The sequence below is a fragment of the Mercenaria mercenaria genome, chromosome 1 (assembly GCF_021730395.1).
Source record: "Mercenaria mercenaria strain notata chromosome 1, MADL_Memer_1, whole genome shotgun sequence".
In the NCBI taxonomy this organism is placed as follows: Eukaryota; Metazoa; Mollusca; class Bivalvia; order Venerida; family Veneridae; genus Mercenaria; species Mercenaria mercenaria.
The window spans coordinates 54,415,628-54,432,203 of record NC_069361.1 but is presented as its reverse complement, the minus strand read 5'-3'; the positions used below and the strand labels follow the sequence as shown (position 1 = coordinate 54,432,203).

At 37.0% G+C, this 16,576-nt stretch overlaps 2 protein-coding genes across 2 annotated transcripts in view; both read left to right on the top strand.

Annotated features, from left to right (window-relative positions):
• The window catches only part of LOC123537188 (uncharacterized), a 226,999-nt gene that overhangs the window by 111,920 nt on the left and 98,503 nt on the right, over positions 1 to 16,576 (top strand). The window lies entirely within an intron of this gene.
• LOC128558514 (keratin, type I cytoskeletal 9-like) lies at positions 707 to 6,370 on the top strand. Its single transcript, XM_053548080.1, has 3 exons — positions 707 to 2,381; positions 2,743 to 2,928; positions 6,006 to 6,370. The coding sequence occupies exons 1-3, from the start codon at positions 2,246 to 2,248 to the stop codon at positions 6,353 to 6,355; spliced, it is 672 nt and encodes a 223-aa protein (XP_053404055.1). The 5' UTR covers positions 707 to 2,245; the 3' UTR covers positions 6,356 to 6,370.

The following is a 16,576-nucleotide window of genomic DNA, read 5'->3' as shown; positions in this document are numbered from 1 at the left end:
GTGCGTCACTGAAATATCACGAAGTCACTTCTGCTTACGGACGCCAATTTCCCGCGTTTTAAGTAGTTTCATATTTTTATGCTTGTTTTTATTGTTTCTGTTGTGGTAAGTGAGAAATAGAATCCATCATTGGTGTTCGGTGAAGATCAGAAAATCCCAACCCTCGGGCGCACCGCTCAAGTCTTAAACTCGGCTCAGCCTCGTTTAAGACTTGAGCGGTGCGCCCTCGGGTTGGGATTTTAAGATCTTAACCGAAGACCAATGATGGATTCTCTATATCTTGCCTCTCAACATGTTCCAATTTTTATGTACAATGTAGGATTTATTATCTCTTCACGTCGCCTTTTTTACATACTGTGTTTAATCACTTATGTGCATGAAATAACAACAGTTCTATTATGATGTTAATTGTTTTAAAAGCAAAATACATATCTTCAGAATGATTTACGCTAACGCATATATGAACAATTAGCAACCATGTTGTCAATATGTTCTGCTTTATAAATTCAAAGACGGACGACGGTTCATATATATGTATAGGATGCAAAAACTCATAAATATGTCCTTGCAAAATAATGTTTTAATAGAAATCCATCATATTTCCTTGGAAATATACAAAATATGCCTGTATGTGTAAAATAATTGCAAAAGGTTCAATTTATTTGGACAACAATCGTATGTAGCTAAAAGCCTATTTTTCAATATTAAAGGGTGTAGTGTTTATTTATTGTGCCTTTTGGGTTTGATACGGTTCAGTTGTATATTAATAAAGCATTTTATTTCAGCAATGCAATTATACAGGAAAAAAAGAATACCTCGATTGACCAGTAATGCAGTAATTTACAGTATTAAGCATTGATTTTACTCCAATGATCGTAATGGAGCACAATTGCATTTTTCCATCAGGCAATGGTACTGAATGCTCGGAGCATTTGCAAAAATGATCTAGATAAGGTCTTTATTTCTTGAGAAACCAGGTCATCAGTTGATACATCTTTGTAAGAAGGCATGATAGTTTTGCAAGGAGCTGCAGAGAAGAATTCTGTAAAAAAGCTTTCCATGGAGATGAAGCATGAAATATTTGTATTTTTAATATGTTTTTAATTTGTTATTAACTTGTCATATAAGAAAATTACAATTGATTTGTGAGCTTCAGAAGAATAAAAAAAAATGTACAAAGAGAAATGATAGAAATGAATTTGGCATTGTTCTCACAAATACAGGTACCAGTTGGAAAGATACAATGATAACCTGATTATTATATATGCTGGTAGATTGTCCTGGCAGTACAGAAAATCTGGGCTCTAAAAGAGCGAAGAAGTATGGCTGGAGCATGGTTTTCACATTCACAACATATATTAACACTAGTATTTTGATCAGGAAAATTGGATATATATTGCTCAAAGCAATGGAAAAATTTAAAAGATTTATGTAAATGCTATGTTTCATCTTTGATGAATATATATGCACTATGAAAAGCAAATAATGTTGTAATATTGTTCTTGAATTAATCACTTTGAATTGCTGGCCACAGTGTAGCATATAGGATTATAGAAAGGTGTTGTTGTAGTGACATAGCAGCTCTTAGGTTTTGAAGAGCTGCATGGTTGCCATTGAAAGTGCACATAGCGAACATATGAGTTTTTGACACAAGAGCAGTACATTTATGTTATTTATGTGATACATATTTTTATTCTTTGTTATATGGAAATGTAATTTTGATGCAAATTGACAAAGAGCTAGCCCAAAGATTTCATTACATCCATTAAAGGTAAGTGTTCATATTTTCAGAGGTCCGAGTTCACAGTTCACGTGCAAACAATTTACGTAGCTACCTTTATTGCAATATGTACATTTTGGTACCGAGATACCAGTCACTTTATGCTTGTATTTGTCCGATATTGATTGTTATTTCATAAATAACAACTGAACCGTCATTTTCAGGGCATCTGATGGGTAAGTAGAGAGACAGCTAAAAGCTGTAGAGTGTGTAGCCCTGTTTATGATATGCACACCGACTAATGATATACCATTTTATTGGACTATATTGCAGATATTGATTAGTTAAAGGGAAATATTGACAGCACTTAGTGCTGGTTTGATGAAATGTTTGACACGTCCCAAGTACTATCTTGGCGATGTAGATCATGGCAGATTATATGTCTGTGGTGCCGTGTTATTAAAACAAAATATCTGTTCTCTGCCATGCTAGACCAATGTGTACGCATCAGCAAGACGACGTAAAATGCAGCCATTTGAAGGCTTCGCAAGGAGGGCTGTCGTTATAGTACCCGAGGATGAAGAATACAAAAAACGTTTAGAGGCACAGCAAAAAGTGGAAGGAAAAGAGGTGCCAGAAAGCGCCATTTATGAAATGAAAGGTAGGGCAAGACACGACTATTGTAGCCTTCTTGTACTCAAACCACATGCTTTACCACCTTACATGCTCTTTGATAAATTTTTGGTGACTGTTTTTTGATGCCATGAATGAAACAACCACATTTTCTCTTAAGATTTAGTTACGCACTTTACTGGTCGTATCTTTTACAAATGGATCGATACATTTGTAATTAAGAAAGATTTTGCTGGAGAAAGGGAGTTTTAAATCACTTGGACGGTTGATAGAGAAGATGTGGTTGTTAACCCAGGTGATGTGCACTAGTGCCTACTAGTGAGCTTCTGGGTTTTTGTTACTGATCTATTTAGTGCATAAATTTTTTTATTTTTGATGGTGACTTTCAGCAAATTTCACCGTGCCGGATGTTGGTATGTTATTTGATGAGGTAGAGTTTACTGAGCTACAGAGGACAGAAGCGGAGACCTTGGTAGAGACATATAGGGAAGAAGGACAGAAAAATCTTCCCCCACCACCTCCTACTCCTCCCCCAGAGAAACGATTCAGGGATGAAAGGGGTGGAAGAGAAAGAAGTAAGTAGCTGGCAGTTTGATGCAATATGTCTTCTATTAAAACTGTGAAAATTAATTAGCTGATTGAATTGTTAGTAGTTTTCTGATAGGACTTTGCTAGTTTTCAGTATTATTCGAAGGGGTCCTGATGGTTGCATTAACTTGAATGCCTTTTGAAAATAGGACTTGTAATCCTGCTTGGCGTAGTGGACAATTTAAAGATTGTAGGTTGAACAATCATTCGGATGCTAATAAGGCTGTTATGGACACTGGCGCCAGACCAGAAAGAAAATGCCTCTGTACATGTTATACCCTGCCCCTAGGTATTCTATAAGAACCATGGTCGTGAAGGGAAAAATATACTAACCCGTTTCAATTGTGCATTTCATACCTAAAACACGCAGTTCGGTGAATGTGCACTATGGATATCAAACAAGTGGTAATTTATCTTCCATTGTGTACTGGTCACATTTCTTCAATACATTTTATCTTAGAAAAACAACGCGTAGTTTATAGTTATTTCAACGTTACTCAAAAAACTTGCTTGAACTTCCCTGGTGAAGTTCCGTTCTAGATTACAAAACCATTCTGATTGGCTAATGTGAAAATGTATGTCAATCGTCATTTTACTACACGTGTTCGCTAAAATGTGAAAATGCAGCGTAAATGTGCAAAATGAATAAAATATACAGAACAGATGCAGACCAATGTACGATTTCAAATTAAAGATCATATGCAAGATGAATTTCATTCATCATTTCGAGTTTTATTGTAAAAATGTGATATTTTTTTTAATTCTGTTTTTGTTTGTTTACATTTCGCCAAACATGTGCACACTGCCGTGACCTCTAGACCGGATGTTCATTAGGGAAGGTCAAGCAAGTTTTTTCTGTAACGAAAGCATAAAATGTGTTGATAATCTCAGCAAAATGGAATATTGAGACAATGTGACTGGTGCACGATGGATGATAAATTATCGTTTGTTCAATATACTAGGTACCCATTCACTGAACTGTGCGTTTAAGTTGAGAAATTTACGATTGAAATGGGTTAGTATATTTTCCCGTTCATGACCATGGTTCTTATAGAATACCTAGGGGTAAGGTATAACATGTACAGAGGCATTTTTAGCTCAACTATTCATAGAATAGTAGAGCTATTGGACTCGCCCATGCATCGGCGTCCGCGTCCCGATTTGGTTAAGTTTTTGTATGTAAGCTGGTATCTCAGCAACCACTTGTGGGAATGGATTGAAACTTCACACCCTTATTCACTGTGATAAACTGACTTACATTGCACAGGTTCCATAACTCTGTTTTGCTTTTTATGCCCCCGAAGGGAGGCATATAGTTTTTGAACCGTCTGTCAGTCTGTCGGTCTGTCAGTCTGTTCGCAATTTTTGTGTCCGGTCCATATCTTTGTCATCGATGGATGGATTTTCAAATAACTTGGCATGAATGTGTACCACAGTAAGACGACGTGTCGCGCGCAAGACCCAGGTCCGTAGCTCAAAGGTCAAGGTCACACTTAGACATTAAAGGATAGTGCATTGATAGGCGTGTCCGGTCCATATCTTTGTCATCGATGGATGGATTTTCAAATAACTTGGCATGAATGTGTACCACAGTATGACGACGTGTCACGCGCAAGACCCAGGTCCGTAGCTCAAAGGTCAAGGTCACACTTAGACATTAAAGGATAGTGCATTGTTGGGCGTGTCCGGTCCATATCTTTGTCAACCATGGATGGATTTTCAAATAACTTGGCATGAATGTGAACCACAGTAAGACGACGTGTCGCGCGCAAGACCCAGGTCCGTAGCTCAAAGGTCAAGGTCACACTTAGACGTTAAAGGTCATTTTTCATGATAGTGCATTGATGGGCGTGTCTGGTCCATATCTTTATCATTCATGCATGGATTTTAAAATAACTACGCATGAATGTGTGGCACAGTAAGACGACGTGTCACGCGCAAGACCCAGCTCCGTAGGTCAAAGGTCCTAAACTCTAACATCGGCCATAACTACTCATTCAAAGTGCCATCGGGGGCATATGTCATCCTATGGAGACAGCTCTTGTTTACAAAATTATGCCCCTTTTTTGACTTAGAAATTTTTGGTTAAGGTTTTGTATGTAAGCTGGTATCTCAGTAACCACTTGTGGGAATGGATTGAAACTTCACACACTTATTTACTGTGATAAACTGACTTACATTGCACAGGTTCCATAACTCTATTTTGCTTTTTTACAAAATTATGCCCCTTTTTCGACTTAGAATTTTTTGGTTAAGATTTTGTATGTAAGCTGGTATCTCAGTACTCACTAATGGGAATGGATTGAAACTTCACACACTTGTTCACTGTCATGATCTGACATGCCCAAAGCAGGTCCCATAACTTTATTTTGCTTTTTTACAAAATTATGCCCCTTTTTCAACATAGAAATTTTTGGTTAAGTTTTTGTATGTAAGCTGGTATCTCAGTATCCACTAATGGGAAAGGATTGAAACTTCACACACTAGTTCACTGTCATGAGCTGATAAGCACTATGCAGGTTCCATAACCCTATTTTACTTTTTTACTAAATTATGCCCCTTTTTCGACTTTATTCATTCAAGCGACAAGGCTGTTAAATAGTCGAGCGTTGCTGTCCTCCGACAGCTCTTGTCTTTCTTCTTCTTCTTGTCGTTCGCATTTTCTTTCTGTTCTGGTGCAAGTGGTTATGGATCCTACAATAATTACCTTTGACTGGTTTAGCATCAAAGGACCTCTTGTTCAATCCGGGCACTTTAGTTTGACTTTCTTGACCGAAGAATGGGCTAATCTTCCGTCAGTATATATTGAAATTTTAATTTACTTAGCTAAAGAAAATATTACTTTCAGCAAATACTCATCTGTGTTTATACAGGCCACTAAGCATTGTACCTGAAACCCCCTATTTGCTGCAACTGGAAAGAAAAGGGCATTGATCTGGTTAAAAGGGTCTCTGTTTATAAATTTTGTGTTGATCTGATTTTCACTATGTTAGGACAAGGGTTTGTCTGGCACAGAAGATTGCTAACTGGCATGGAATAAGAACATGATTTGAAATTTTTGCAGAGGATAGTGGTTTTGGTCGAGATAGAGATCGTCGTAGTGGAGGCAGTCGTTGGTCAGGCGATGGAGGAGGCGGTGGTGGTGGTGGAGGAGGCAGCAAATGGGGTGGAGGTGGCGGCGGTGGTGGTAGGGATCGTGGAGGTGGCGGCGGTGGTGGTAGGGACCGTGGAGGCGGTGGTGGTAGAGACAGATGGGGAGGTGGAGGAGGAGGCGGCAGAGATGGTGGTGGTGGCGGAGGACGTTTTGGAGGTGGTGGCGGAGGTAGTCGCTGGGGAGGTGGTGGCGGCAGTGGTGGTGGTGGTGGAGGAGGAAGATGGGGAGGTGGTGGCGGTGGTAAGTTTATTTCAAAATGATGTTTGAAATTGCTTTCTGACTTCATGTATATGCTAGTGACATCTTTGACTTTACATGTATGCAGTTAATTGTCACATTAAAAGTTGAAATAGAACCAAATAAGGTTAAGGAGACTTCGCTAGGTCATTATCAGAAGTAAGTCTTAAGTCTTTGTTTGCTTAATCAGCATTTAGAGTTTTAACAGGCTTGAGCAAAAGTCAATTTTCATTAATTTCAGTGCACATGTTAAAATAGATGTTCCATAATTTTTAGCTCACCTGTCACAAAGTGACAAGGTGAGCTTTTGTGATCGCGCGGTGTCCGTCGTCCGTGCGTGCGTCCGTAAACTTTTGCTTGTGACCACTCTAGAGGTCAACATTTTTTGTGGGATCTTTATGAAAGTTGGTCAGAATGTTTATCTTGATGATATCTAGGTCAAGTTCAAAACTGGGTCATGTACCTTCAAAAACTAGGTCAGTAGGTCTAAAAATAGAAAAACCTTATGACCTCTCTAGAGGCCATATATTTCATAAGATCTTCATGAAAGTTGGTCAGAATGTTTACCTTGATAATATCTAGGTCAAGTTCGAAACTGGGTCACGTGCCTTCAAAAATTAGGTCAGTACTTCTAAAAATAGAAAAACCTTGTGACCTCTCTAGAGGCCATATATTTCACAAGATCTTCATGAAAATAGGTCAGAACGTTCACCTTGATGATATCTAGGTCAAGTTCGAAACCGGGTCACGTGCCTTCAAAAACTAGGTCAGTAGGTCAAATAGTAGAAAAACCTTGTGACTTCTCTAAAGGCCATTTTTTTTCATGGGATCTGTATGAAAGTTGGTCTGAATGTTCATCTTGATGATATCTCAGTCAAGGTCGAAACTGGGTCATGTGCGATCAAAAACTAGGTCAGTAGGTCTAAAAATAGAAAAACCTTGTGACCTCTCTAGAGGCCATATATTTCATGAGATCTTCATGAAAATTGGTCAGAATGTTCACCTTGATGATATCTAGGTCAAGTTAGAAAGTGGGTCATGTGGCTTCAAAAACTAGGTCAATAGGTCAAATAATAGAAAAACCTTGTGACCTCTCTAGAGGCCATATTTTTCATGGGATCTGTATGAAAGTTGGTCTGAATGTTCTTGATGATATCTAGATCAAGTTCGAAAGTGGGTCACATGCCATCAAATACTAGAGTCAGTAGGTCAAATAATAGAAAAACCTTGTGACCTCTCTAAAGGCCATATTTTTCATGGGATCTGTATGAAAGTTGGTCTGAATGTTCATCTTGATGATATCTAGGTCAAGTTCAAAACAGGGTCATGTGCGGTCAAAAACTAGGTCATTAGGTCTAAAAATAGAAAAACCTTGTGACCTCTATAGAGGCCATATTTGTGAATGGATCTCCATAAAAATTGGTCAGAATGTTCATCTTAATGATATCTAGGTCAAGTTCGAAAGTGGGTCACATGCCATCAAAAAGTAGGTCAGTAGGTCAAATAATGAAAAAAAGTGACCTCTCTAGAGGCCATATTTTTCATGGGATCTGTATGAAAGTTGGTCTGAATGTTTAACTTGATGATATATAGGTCAAGTTTGAAACTGGGTCAACTGCAGTCAAAAACTAGGTCAGTAGGTCTTGAAATAGAAAAACCTTGTGACCTCTCTAGAGGCCATACCCTTGAATGGATCTTTATGAAAATTGGTCAGAATGTTCACTTTGATGATATCTAGGTCAAGTTTGAAACTGGGTCACGTGCCGTAAAAAGTGAGGTCAGTAGGTCAAATAATAAAAAAAACCTTGTGACCTCTCTAGAGGCCATAGTTTTCATGGAATCAACACATTAAAAGGGCGAGGCCCTAAGGGAAATTCATTTTTTTAATAACGATTCGCGGGGGCTTTTGTATGATACTAAGGTTCAGAATTCAAATTGCTTGAGCGCTAGGCTTTAAAAGTTTTATTCATTTATACCGATTTGAACGTTAATACTGCATCGGATAAAACATCGGATATGGCGATTCATTCGATGACAGGTTGAGCAACGCTGTGCGATAAACAGCCGTGCAGTCTGATTTAAGTCTATGTTTGCTTATATATCTCTGACGTGCCAATGACTTCAATAAGTGTACAAAATAATGTATAGGCTGCTAGGCCGCCAACTTCACGCTGCTATGCCGCCGGGCTGCTAGACCGCCAACTTCACGCTGCTAAGCTGCTAACTTATTTCTTGTGACCTCATTTCGTGTTATGTTCTTATTTTGTAGCTACGACATTTATCTACATTATATTGTAATTATAATGATATGTCTGCAGCACTGGACTTAAAAAATATAAAACCCGACCAGAATTTGATTTTTTCCCCATGATTTTTGTATATATTCATCAGGTCAAGGTCACTTCGTTGAGGGTCCAAATTTATTCATCACTCATTTGTTTTAAAGTTTGTGCCTAGCACTCACTAATAATATTTTTTTATTACACCAAACTTTTATTTTTTCGCATTTTTTTCAAAGGTTTTTTTAAATACCCACCCCAAAAAACATTACCCCCCCCCCCCCCCCACCTCCCCAGAATATTAGTTTAGGGTAAGATATTTTATTTTTGAAGGCAGTTCCGTCGATGAAATAGATTAAACTCGTTTTCTTGCAAGAAAAAAAGAACAACAACAAAAATCGGAGACAAAAAATTTTTTTTTTCGAAAATATTCAACAAGGTACACTTTAATATAAAAAAAAAATGTCTCCGATTTTTTTCCAGGAAATCAAGTTTAATCCATTGATTGAGACCATGTTAAAGTACTTGGGTGAGCCATATGTGTCAGGGGAGGTAGTACATGGAAGTACGGTATTGTTATAATGACACTAGGTTAGATTTTAACCGCTGTTCGAGACTCTTAATCCCGGGTATCTACCTATACCTTATATGAAATATGTTGTATGTATCTAAGCTTTACATTTAAGCTTACATTACAAGTCCATATAATGCCATCAGAGCTCAGGACAGGTATCAGTAAATGACCAAACTTGTTATATGCGGTAGGGTGCTGGCAAAGACTAAGCTGGTCCAACCGGGGAGCCGTGAGAATTGCTCCAATGGTGTCGTTGGACTCAGTGAAGATAGTGTCTGCCTTGACTGCTCTAAAAAGTTCATATTTTGAGAATATTACCGAACTTTAACCTATGACATTGACCCCTAGCCGACCGGATTTGAACCAAACTTGGCCTGTTTTCTCTAGGTACTGGCTTGCCCTTTGCATTAAGGTATCATTTATTTATTAAAATAGGACGTCAGGTTATGAAGATATGACTCCTCTGACAAGGCCAACCCTATAATTTAATATATGAAGAAGTATGCATATTTTCACGAAAAATGGTACATGTTTAGACTGTCCCGCGACGAAACCGTAGTTTGTCAAATATACAAATTACATGTCTGTTTAGACAATATTTACATTAATTTATAGAAGTTATTTCATGAAAATATCTTGTGTCTGGACATTTAGAATTATTTGAAGTTAACACTTACCCTGCTAAATTTCTATAAATGAACTTGTCCATCCTTCAATTTGGACAGTACCATTAACTGTTAAAAAGGGTGCTATCCAAAAAGATACTTACTGAATGGCGAACAGTGTAGATCATGACCAAACTGCACGGGTATGCAGGCTGATCATGATCTACACTGATCGTAAAGGCAGAATCAATCTTGTCCAGCAGGTTAAAGGTTATTGAAAAACACGGACTTTTTCCGTACGGAAAAGTACGGAAATACAGCTGATATCCTAAATTACGTACAGACGAAGGAACAGATAATATTGTCTATTTGACAAAGACTTTCAGATAGTGTCAATTTCTATACAAAAAGTACGGAATCCTGTTCGTGCCACTTAAATTGTCGCCTCGCCAACACGCGACAACGCGATAATTATCGCGTTGTCGCCTTGTCCGAAAACATACTTACATGCGAGATTTAACAATCCTCGCGAGGTTAAGAGGGCGACAATTATCGTCTTAATTGTCGCTTGTCTTTTTTAAACCTCGCATCGTGAAATTGAAATCCAATATACATAGTTGCGAGAATTAGTAAAATCTCGCATTGTCGCATTGTCGCTTGTCGCCCGTGTATAGGGATTATTTCTTACTACAGCACCGTTGGTGAAATTTTCTGCCACATCACCGTTGACAAAGGGAAACTACGGAATCCGGTTAGTGTCCCACTGAATGCCGACGAAATATTGACTAAAAACGAGTATGAAAACAATTTTCTACACGCCGTCGGAAAAATTTGCTGAACTTTGCAATTTTTGCTTAAAATATTAGCCGTACAATAAGGAAAAAGTGCTTATGAAATATTTATTTGGGGTAAATAACTGCAAATAAAACTTTTTGTATAGAAATTGACACTATCTGAAAGTCTTTGTCAAATAGACAATATTATCTGTTCCTTCGTCTGTACGTAATTTAGGATATCAGCTGTATTTCCGTACTTTTCCGTGCGGAAAAAGTCCGTGTTTTTCAATAACCTTTAACCTGCTGGACAAGATTGATTCTGCCTTTACGATCAGTGTAGATCATGATCAGCCTGCATACCCTGCAGTTTGGTCATGATCTACACTGTTCGCCATTCAGTAATATCTTTTGGATAGCACCCTTTTAACAGTTAATGGTACTGTCCAAATTGAAGATGGACAAGTTCATTATAGAAATTTAGCTTGGTAAGTGTTAACTTCAAATAATTCTAAAATGTCCAGACACAAGTCGTGGGACAGTCTAAACATGTACCATTTTTCGTGAAAATATGCATACTTCTTCATATATTAAATATAGGGGTTGGCCTTGTCAGAGGAGTCATATCTTTATAACCTGACGTCCTATTTTAATAAATAAATGATACCTTAATGCAAAGGGCAAGCCAGTACCTAGAGGAAACAGGCCAAGTTTGGTTCAAATCCGGTCGGCTAGGGGTCAAGGTCATAGGTTAAAGTTCGGTAATATTCTCAAAATATGAACTTTTTAGAGCAGTCAAGGCAGGCACTATCTTCACTGAGTCCAACGACACCATTGGAGCAATTCTCACGGCTCCCCGGTTGGACCAGCTTAGTCTTTGCCAGCACCCTACCGCATATAACAAGTTTGGTCATTTACTGATAACCTGTCCTGAGCTCTGATGGCATTATATGGACTTGTAAGTAGCTAAATGTAAAGCTTAGATACCTACCAACATATTCATATAAGTATAGGTAGATACCCGGGATTAAGAGTCTCGAACAGCGGTTAAATCTAACCTAGTGTCATTATAACAATACCGTACTTCCATGTACTACCTCCCCTGACACATATGGCTCACCCAAGTACTTTAACATGGTCTCAATCAATGGATTAAACTTGATTTCCTGGAAAAAAATCGGAGACATTTTTTTTAATATTAAAGTGTACCTTGTTGAATATTTTCGAAAAAAATATTTTTTGTCTCCGATTTTTTGTTGTTGTTCTTTTTTTCTTGCAAGAAAACGAGTTTAATCTATTTCATCGACGAACTGCCTTCAAAATAAAATATCTTACCCTAAACTAATATTCTGGGGAGGTGGGGGGGGGGGTGGTAATGTTTTTTGGGGTGGGTATTAAAAAAACCTTTGAAAAAATGCGAAAAAATAAAGTTTGGTGTAATAAGAAAATATTGTTAGTGAGTGCTAGGCACAAACTTTAAAAAAATGAGTGATGAATAAATTTGGACCCTCAACGAAGTGACCTGACCTGATGAATATATACAAAAATCATGGGGAAAAATCAAATTCTGGTCGGTTTTATATTTTTTAAGTCCAGTGCTGCAGACATATCATTATAATTACAATTAATGTAAAACAATGTCGTAGCTACAAATAAGAACATAACACGAAATGAGGTCACAGGAAATAAGTTAGCAGCTTAGCAGCGTGAAGTTGGCGGTCTAGCAGCCCGGCGGCATAGCAGCGTGAAGTTGGCGGCCTAGCAGCCTATACATTATTTTGTACACTTATTGAAGTCATTGGCACGTCAGAGATATATAAGCAAACATAGACTTAAATCAGACTGCACGGCTGTTTATCGCACAGCGTTGCTCAACCTGTCATCGAATGAATCGCCATATCCGATGTTTTATCCGATGCAGTATTAACGTTCAAATCGGTATAAATGAATAAAACTTTTAAAGCCTAGCGCTCAAGCAATTTGAATTCTGAACCTTAGTAAATCATACAATAAGCCACGCGAATCGCTTACTTTATAAATATAGAATTCCGTTAGGGCCATCGCCTTTGAATGTGTTGATCTGAAAATGCGATACTTGGTAGTACGATGTTGAAAACGCGAAATCACCAAACTACGATAAACGAAAACGCGACAACACGATGATGATACCGCGATAATACGATACTACGATGGTGATATCGCGTTTTCACCATCGTACTGTCGCGTTTTCACCATTTCCGTTATCGTAGTATCGCGTTATCATCATCGTGTTGTCGCGTTTTCGTTATCGTAGTCCGCGTATAGTCAGGGAGAACGTTCCTTAGATGACGTCGCGGTTGTTCCGTCTGGTGAACAGAATGGCCGGGAGCTGATTTTAATGTTAAATGCCACAAAATATGTGCAATTTATAATATTATCTTGTCTACAAATGGAAATGAAATATAATGTAAATATAAGAAATGAAACTATTTTTTTTCGGTGTTCATACGAAATGAACGACGGAATAAGATCTGCAAATTAAACATGGATTTGCCGATCCTATTCTGTCGTTCATTTCGCATGAACACCGAAAAAAAATCATTTCATTCTTAAATAATACAATGATGTAACGTCAAAACAACAAAATACGGAAATGTCGTAAAAGACGTCGCAGCAAACACATGAACGCGTAAAATGCCTCTCAAGAAGATCCTGTTACACGCACAAAACTGGAGCAGGCAGAAACAGATACCGTGCCATTTAAAAGCGGGAGATAATAGTTTTTGCTCGACATATAAAAGAAATAAAATTTGATACTTGAAAGCATGTACTAAGATTTTGAAAATCAATTCTGGATACTGCCAAAAAGACTCAATTAAGATGAAGAAGGTGTAATGACGGGATTTCAAAAACAAGTTGCATCGTTGATAACATACGTAAATAACAGCAAAAGTTGATCTTCACCCGATGTACAATTATTATTGAAAAGGTCAAATGCACACTTTTTACGCAAATGACGTCGAAACTAATAATATCTTACAAATTTATTTTACTGTAAAATGAGCAAACAAAAATAGGGGGTCACCGACTTCGTTTTTGCAGTTTTGTCATAAATTTTCCTCTATCCCCCTTTTTTTCTTGCATTTTTCTGACATAAAAAATCATAAGAAAATCATTTGACAAATCAATGAAATACACTTTTACCAGAAATTTTTTAGCCCATAGCGGCATTGATTGCACACGAGTTTGTTAACTGATAAGTTTGAGTCTGACCCTTTTCGATTAATAAAGTTGTAGCCATAAATCTTAGCATGTGTTGTTCCAAATCTGAACTCTACGGAAGTGACGTTCTTTGTATAAATTGGGAGCATGCATTGATTGGTCCATAGAGTTAAAAAAAAATACACAATTACTTAAAAGGCATTTTTCAGCAAAATAACGAATAAAGTCCTTGACTACCGACTTTATTTGCGAGCTACGAAGTCTCAAAAAAAAATGATAAAGTCTCAAATGGCGATATGGACGGCGTTTGGCGTTGCGCATTTTCCCGCTTTTTTTCTGACGTTACGCAAACGTCTTATTACTAAAACGGCGAATGCTGTTTGCAAATAGATATTTAGCCATACCGCTTTAAAAAATCTAATACTTTCTGAAACATACTTTCATTCTTGTATTTACAAATCATTACATTTCATAGTTGTCTTTATCACGTGAATATATGTGGAAATTTTCAAGTTACTTACTTAGAAGATTGTAGGCTATTCCGCGGTAAATAGAAAGCCGTAATTTTATTCTCTCGCATGAAATGTTAGGACATATTTTAAGAAGATGTGTTATTAAGTATAATTTAAGGTGCAGCTGGCGGTAACTGATTTCTTTGCATAGAGAATGTTACAATATGAAATGATTTCTTTTTATGTCCCCCCCCCCCGCTCCCTCCATCCATGTTGTGTTTGGGTGGGGCAATTAGTGTTGCCCTAGCCCACCCGTCCGTCTGTCCGTCAGTCCGAATTAGTGTCCGGCATATCTCAGAAAGTATTGACCAAGAGTCATCAAACCTCCCAGGATTGTTATCAGCACTTCCATTTGAGAATATTATAATTTCGCCTCGGATGACATTCTGCCCTCGGGTTAATATCAGCGCGGTCACATGACCTGACAGTCACTTTCGCTTGGTCACGTGTCAAAAAGGTTGAAAATGTTTTTGATAGTCAAAATATGTCTTTCTCGGGTAATGGGATTTTATCATTGTATACAAAAGAGAGGAAAGGTTGAAAATATTTTTGATAGTCAAAATATGTCTTTCCCGGGTAATGGGATTTTATCATTGTAGACAAAAGAGAGGTATAATAAAATGTTTTAATTTGATCTCACACAGTCAGACCAGTGTTATGGCCCTTGACGTAGTCGAAAATATACATAAAAGTTTGTGTCACATGTATCTCATTAAGTGCTTCAAGATTTTTGTTGCATATATCTTAAAAATAGTATTCTGCATGTGAAGTTGTAACATATTCGGGGTTGAGCTACCGCCAAATACTTGTTTTTGCTATAATTTATCTTTTGAAACTACTGCATCTAAACAAACTCAGACAGATGTATAGAAAGATTCAACCAGTCAGACTAAAGTTTTCGTTTTTGAAACATCGACACGGAAGTACCCGCTTTTGTTACTTGTTGAGATGTTGTCAGTAACAAATGTTGAGCAAGTTAATACCGGTAGGGAGTTCCGAACTTCGGAAACATAACAGTTAAATTGTCAGTATATAATTACTACCTACAATACAAAACAGAACACAAACATCAAATGTTTTCATAATTTTTCATGTTTATTATGACAATGCGCTTGATAACTTCTATGGTTGTATGTAATACAGCAATGTTAAAAATATCTGAATGATAATAAATTTATACACATCAGCTGACTTCAAAATATATATGAATTTTGAAATGCCTTTCAAAATTCTTAAATGTACCCATTGTCATATAGAAAAGACTTGCACATACACAGCATATATAGTGCTTAACCACCAAGATTATCCAGCCGAGAATAAAAAACAAAATGTCCGGTGTATCGCCCTCCTGCATCGCTCTTTCCAACAGCTTTATAGAACGTAATGTCGCGACGTTGCGATGCGTAACGTTTGGCGTTCCGCCAGACGTCGCTGAATTACACCTTCTTTACCCTAACTCTCTAGTTATTTATGAAAAGGGTGATATTAAATCAAATACATAAATTTGGTCAAAAGGTAAGGGTAGATGATAAAATTAAAGAAAACACTGTACTTAGGAAAAACTGGACTAAAACTTAAAAAAGAAGCAAAGCATTTAGTGCACTAGAATGGCACAAACATTGATAACATTAAATTTACTAACAACTTTTACAATTTTTATTGTAAAAGACGTTATTGTTGTTGTATATTCATTATTGTTTTTAAAAGCTTGATATTCTTATTGTATGTGCGATTTCCCGCGATATAAATAGCACAGCGACGCTATACAAATACAATCACATAACATAAAATAAGAATGACACGTTTTGTAAATAGAAACGTCAGATATTGAACAACAATGATGACTTTTATCAAAATAATATCGAACATACAATAAGAATAACGACATATACAATAACAATGGTAATATTTAGAATATGAATGACACGACATTGAATAACAATATCAAAGATACAATAAGAATAACGAAATATAGAATAACAATAATGGCGTTTACCATAAGAATATCGAACATACAATAAGAATAACGACATATAGAAAAACAATGGTAAGACTTCGAATATGAATGACACGACATTGAATAACAATATCAAAGATACAATAAGAATAACGAAATATAGAATAACAATAATGACTTTTAGAATATGAATGACAAGACATTGAATAACAATAACAAACATACAATAATAATAACATACATATATAATTTAACAACGTTTGACATGCCAAAGCGGACTTAAAAGGTGTTTAATGTTTTAGTTAACGTTACGTCAAAATCTCATCTGCTGCAACTTGTTGAA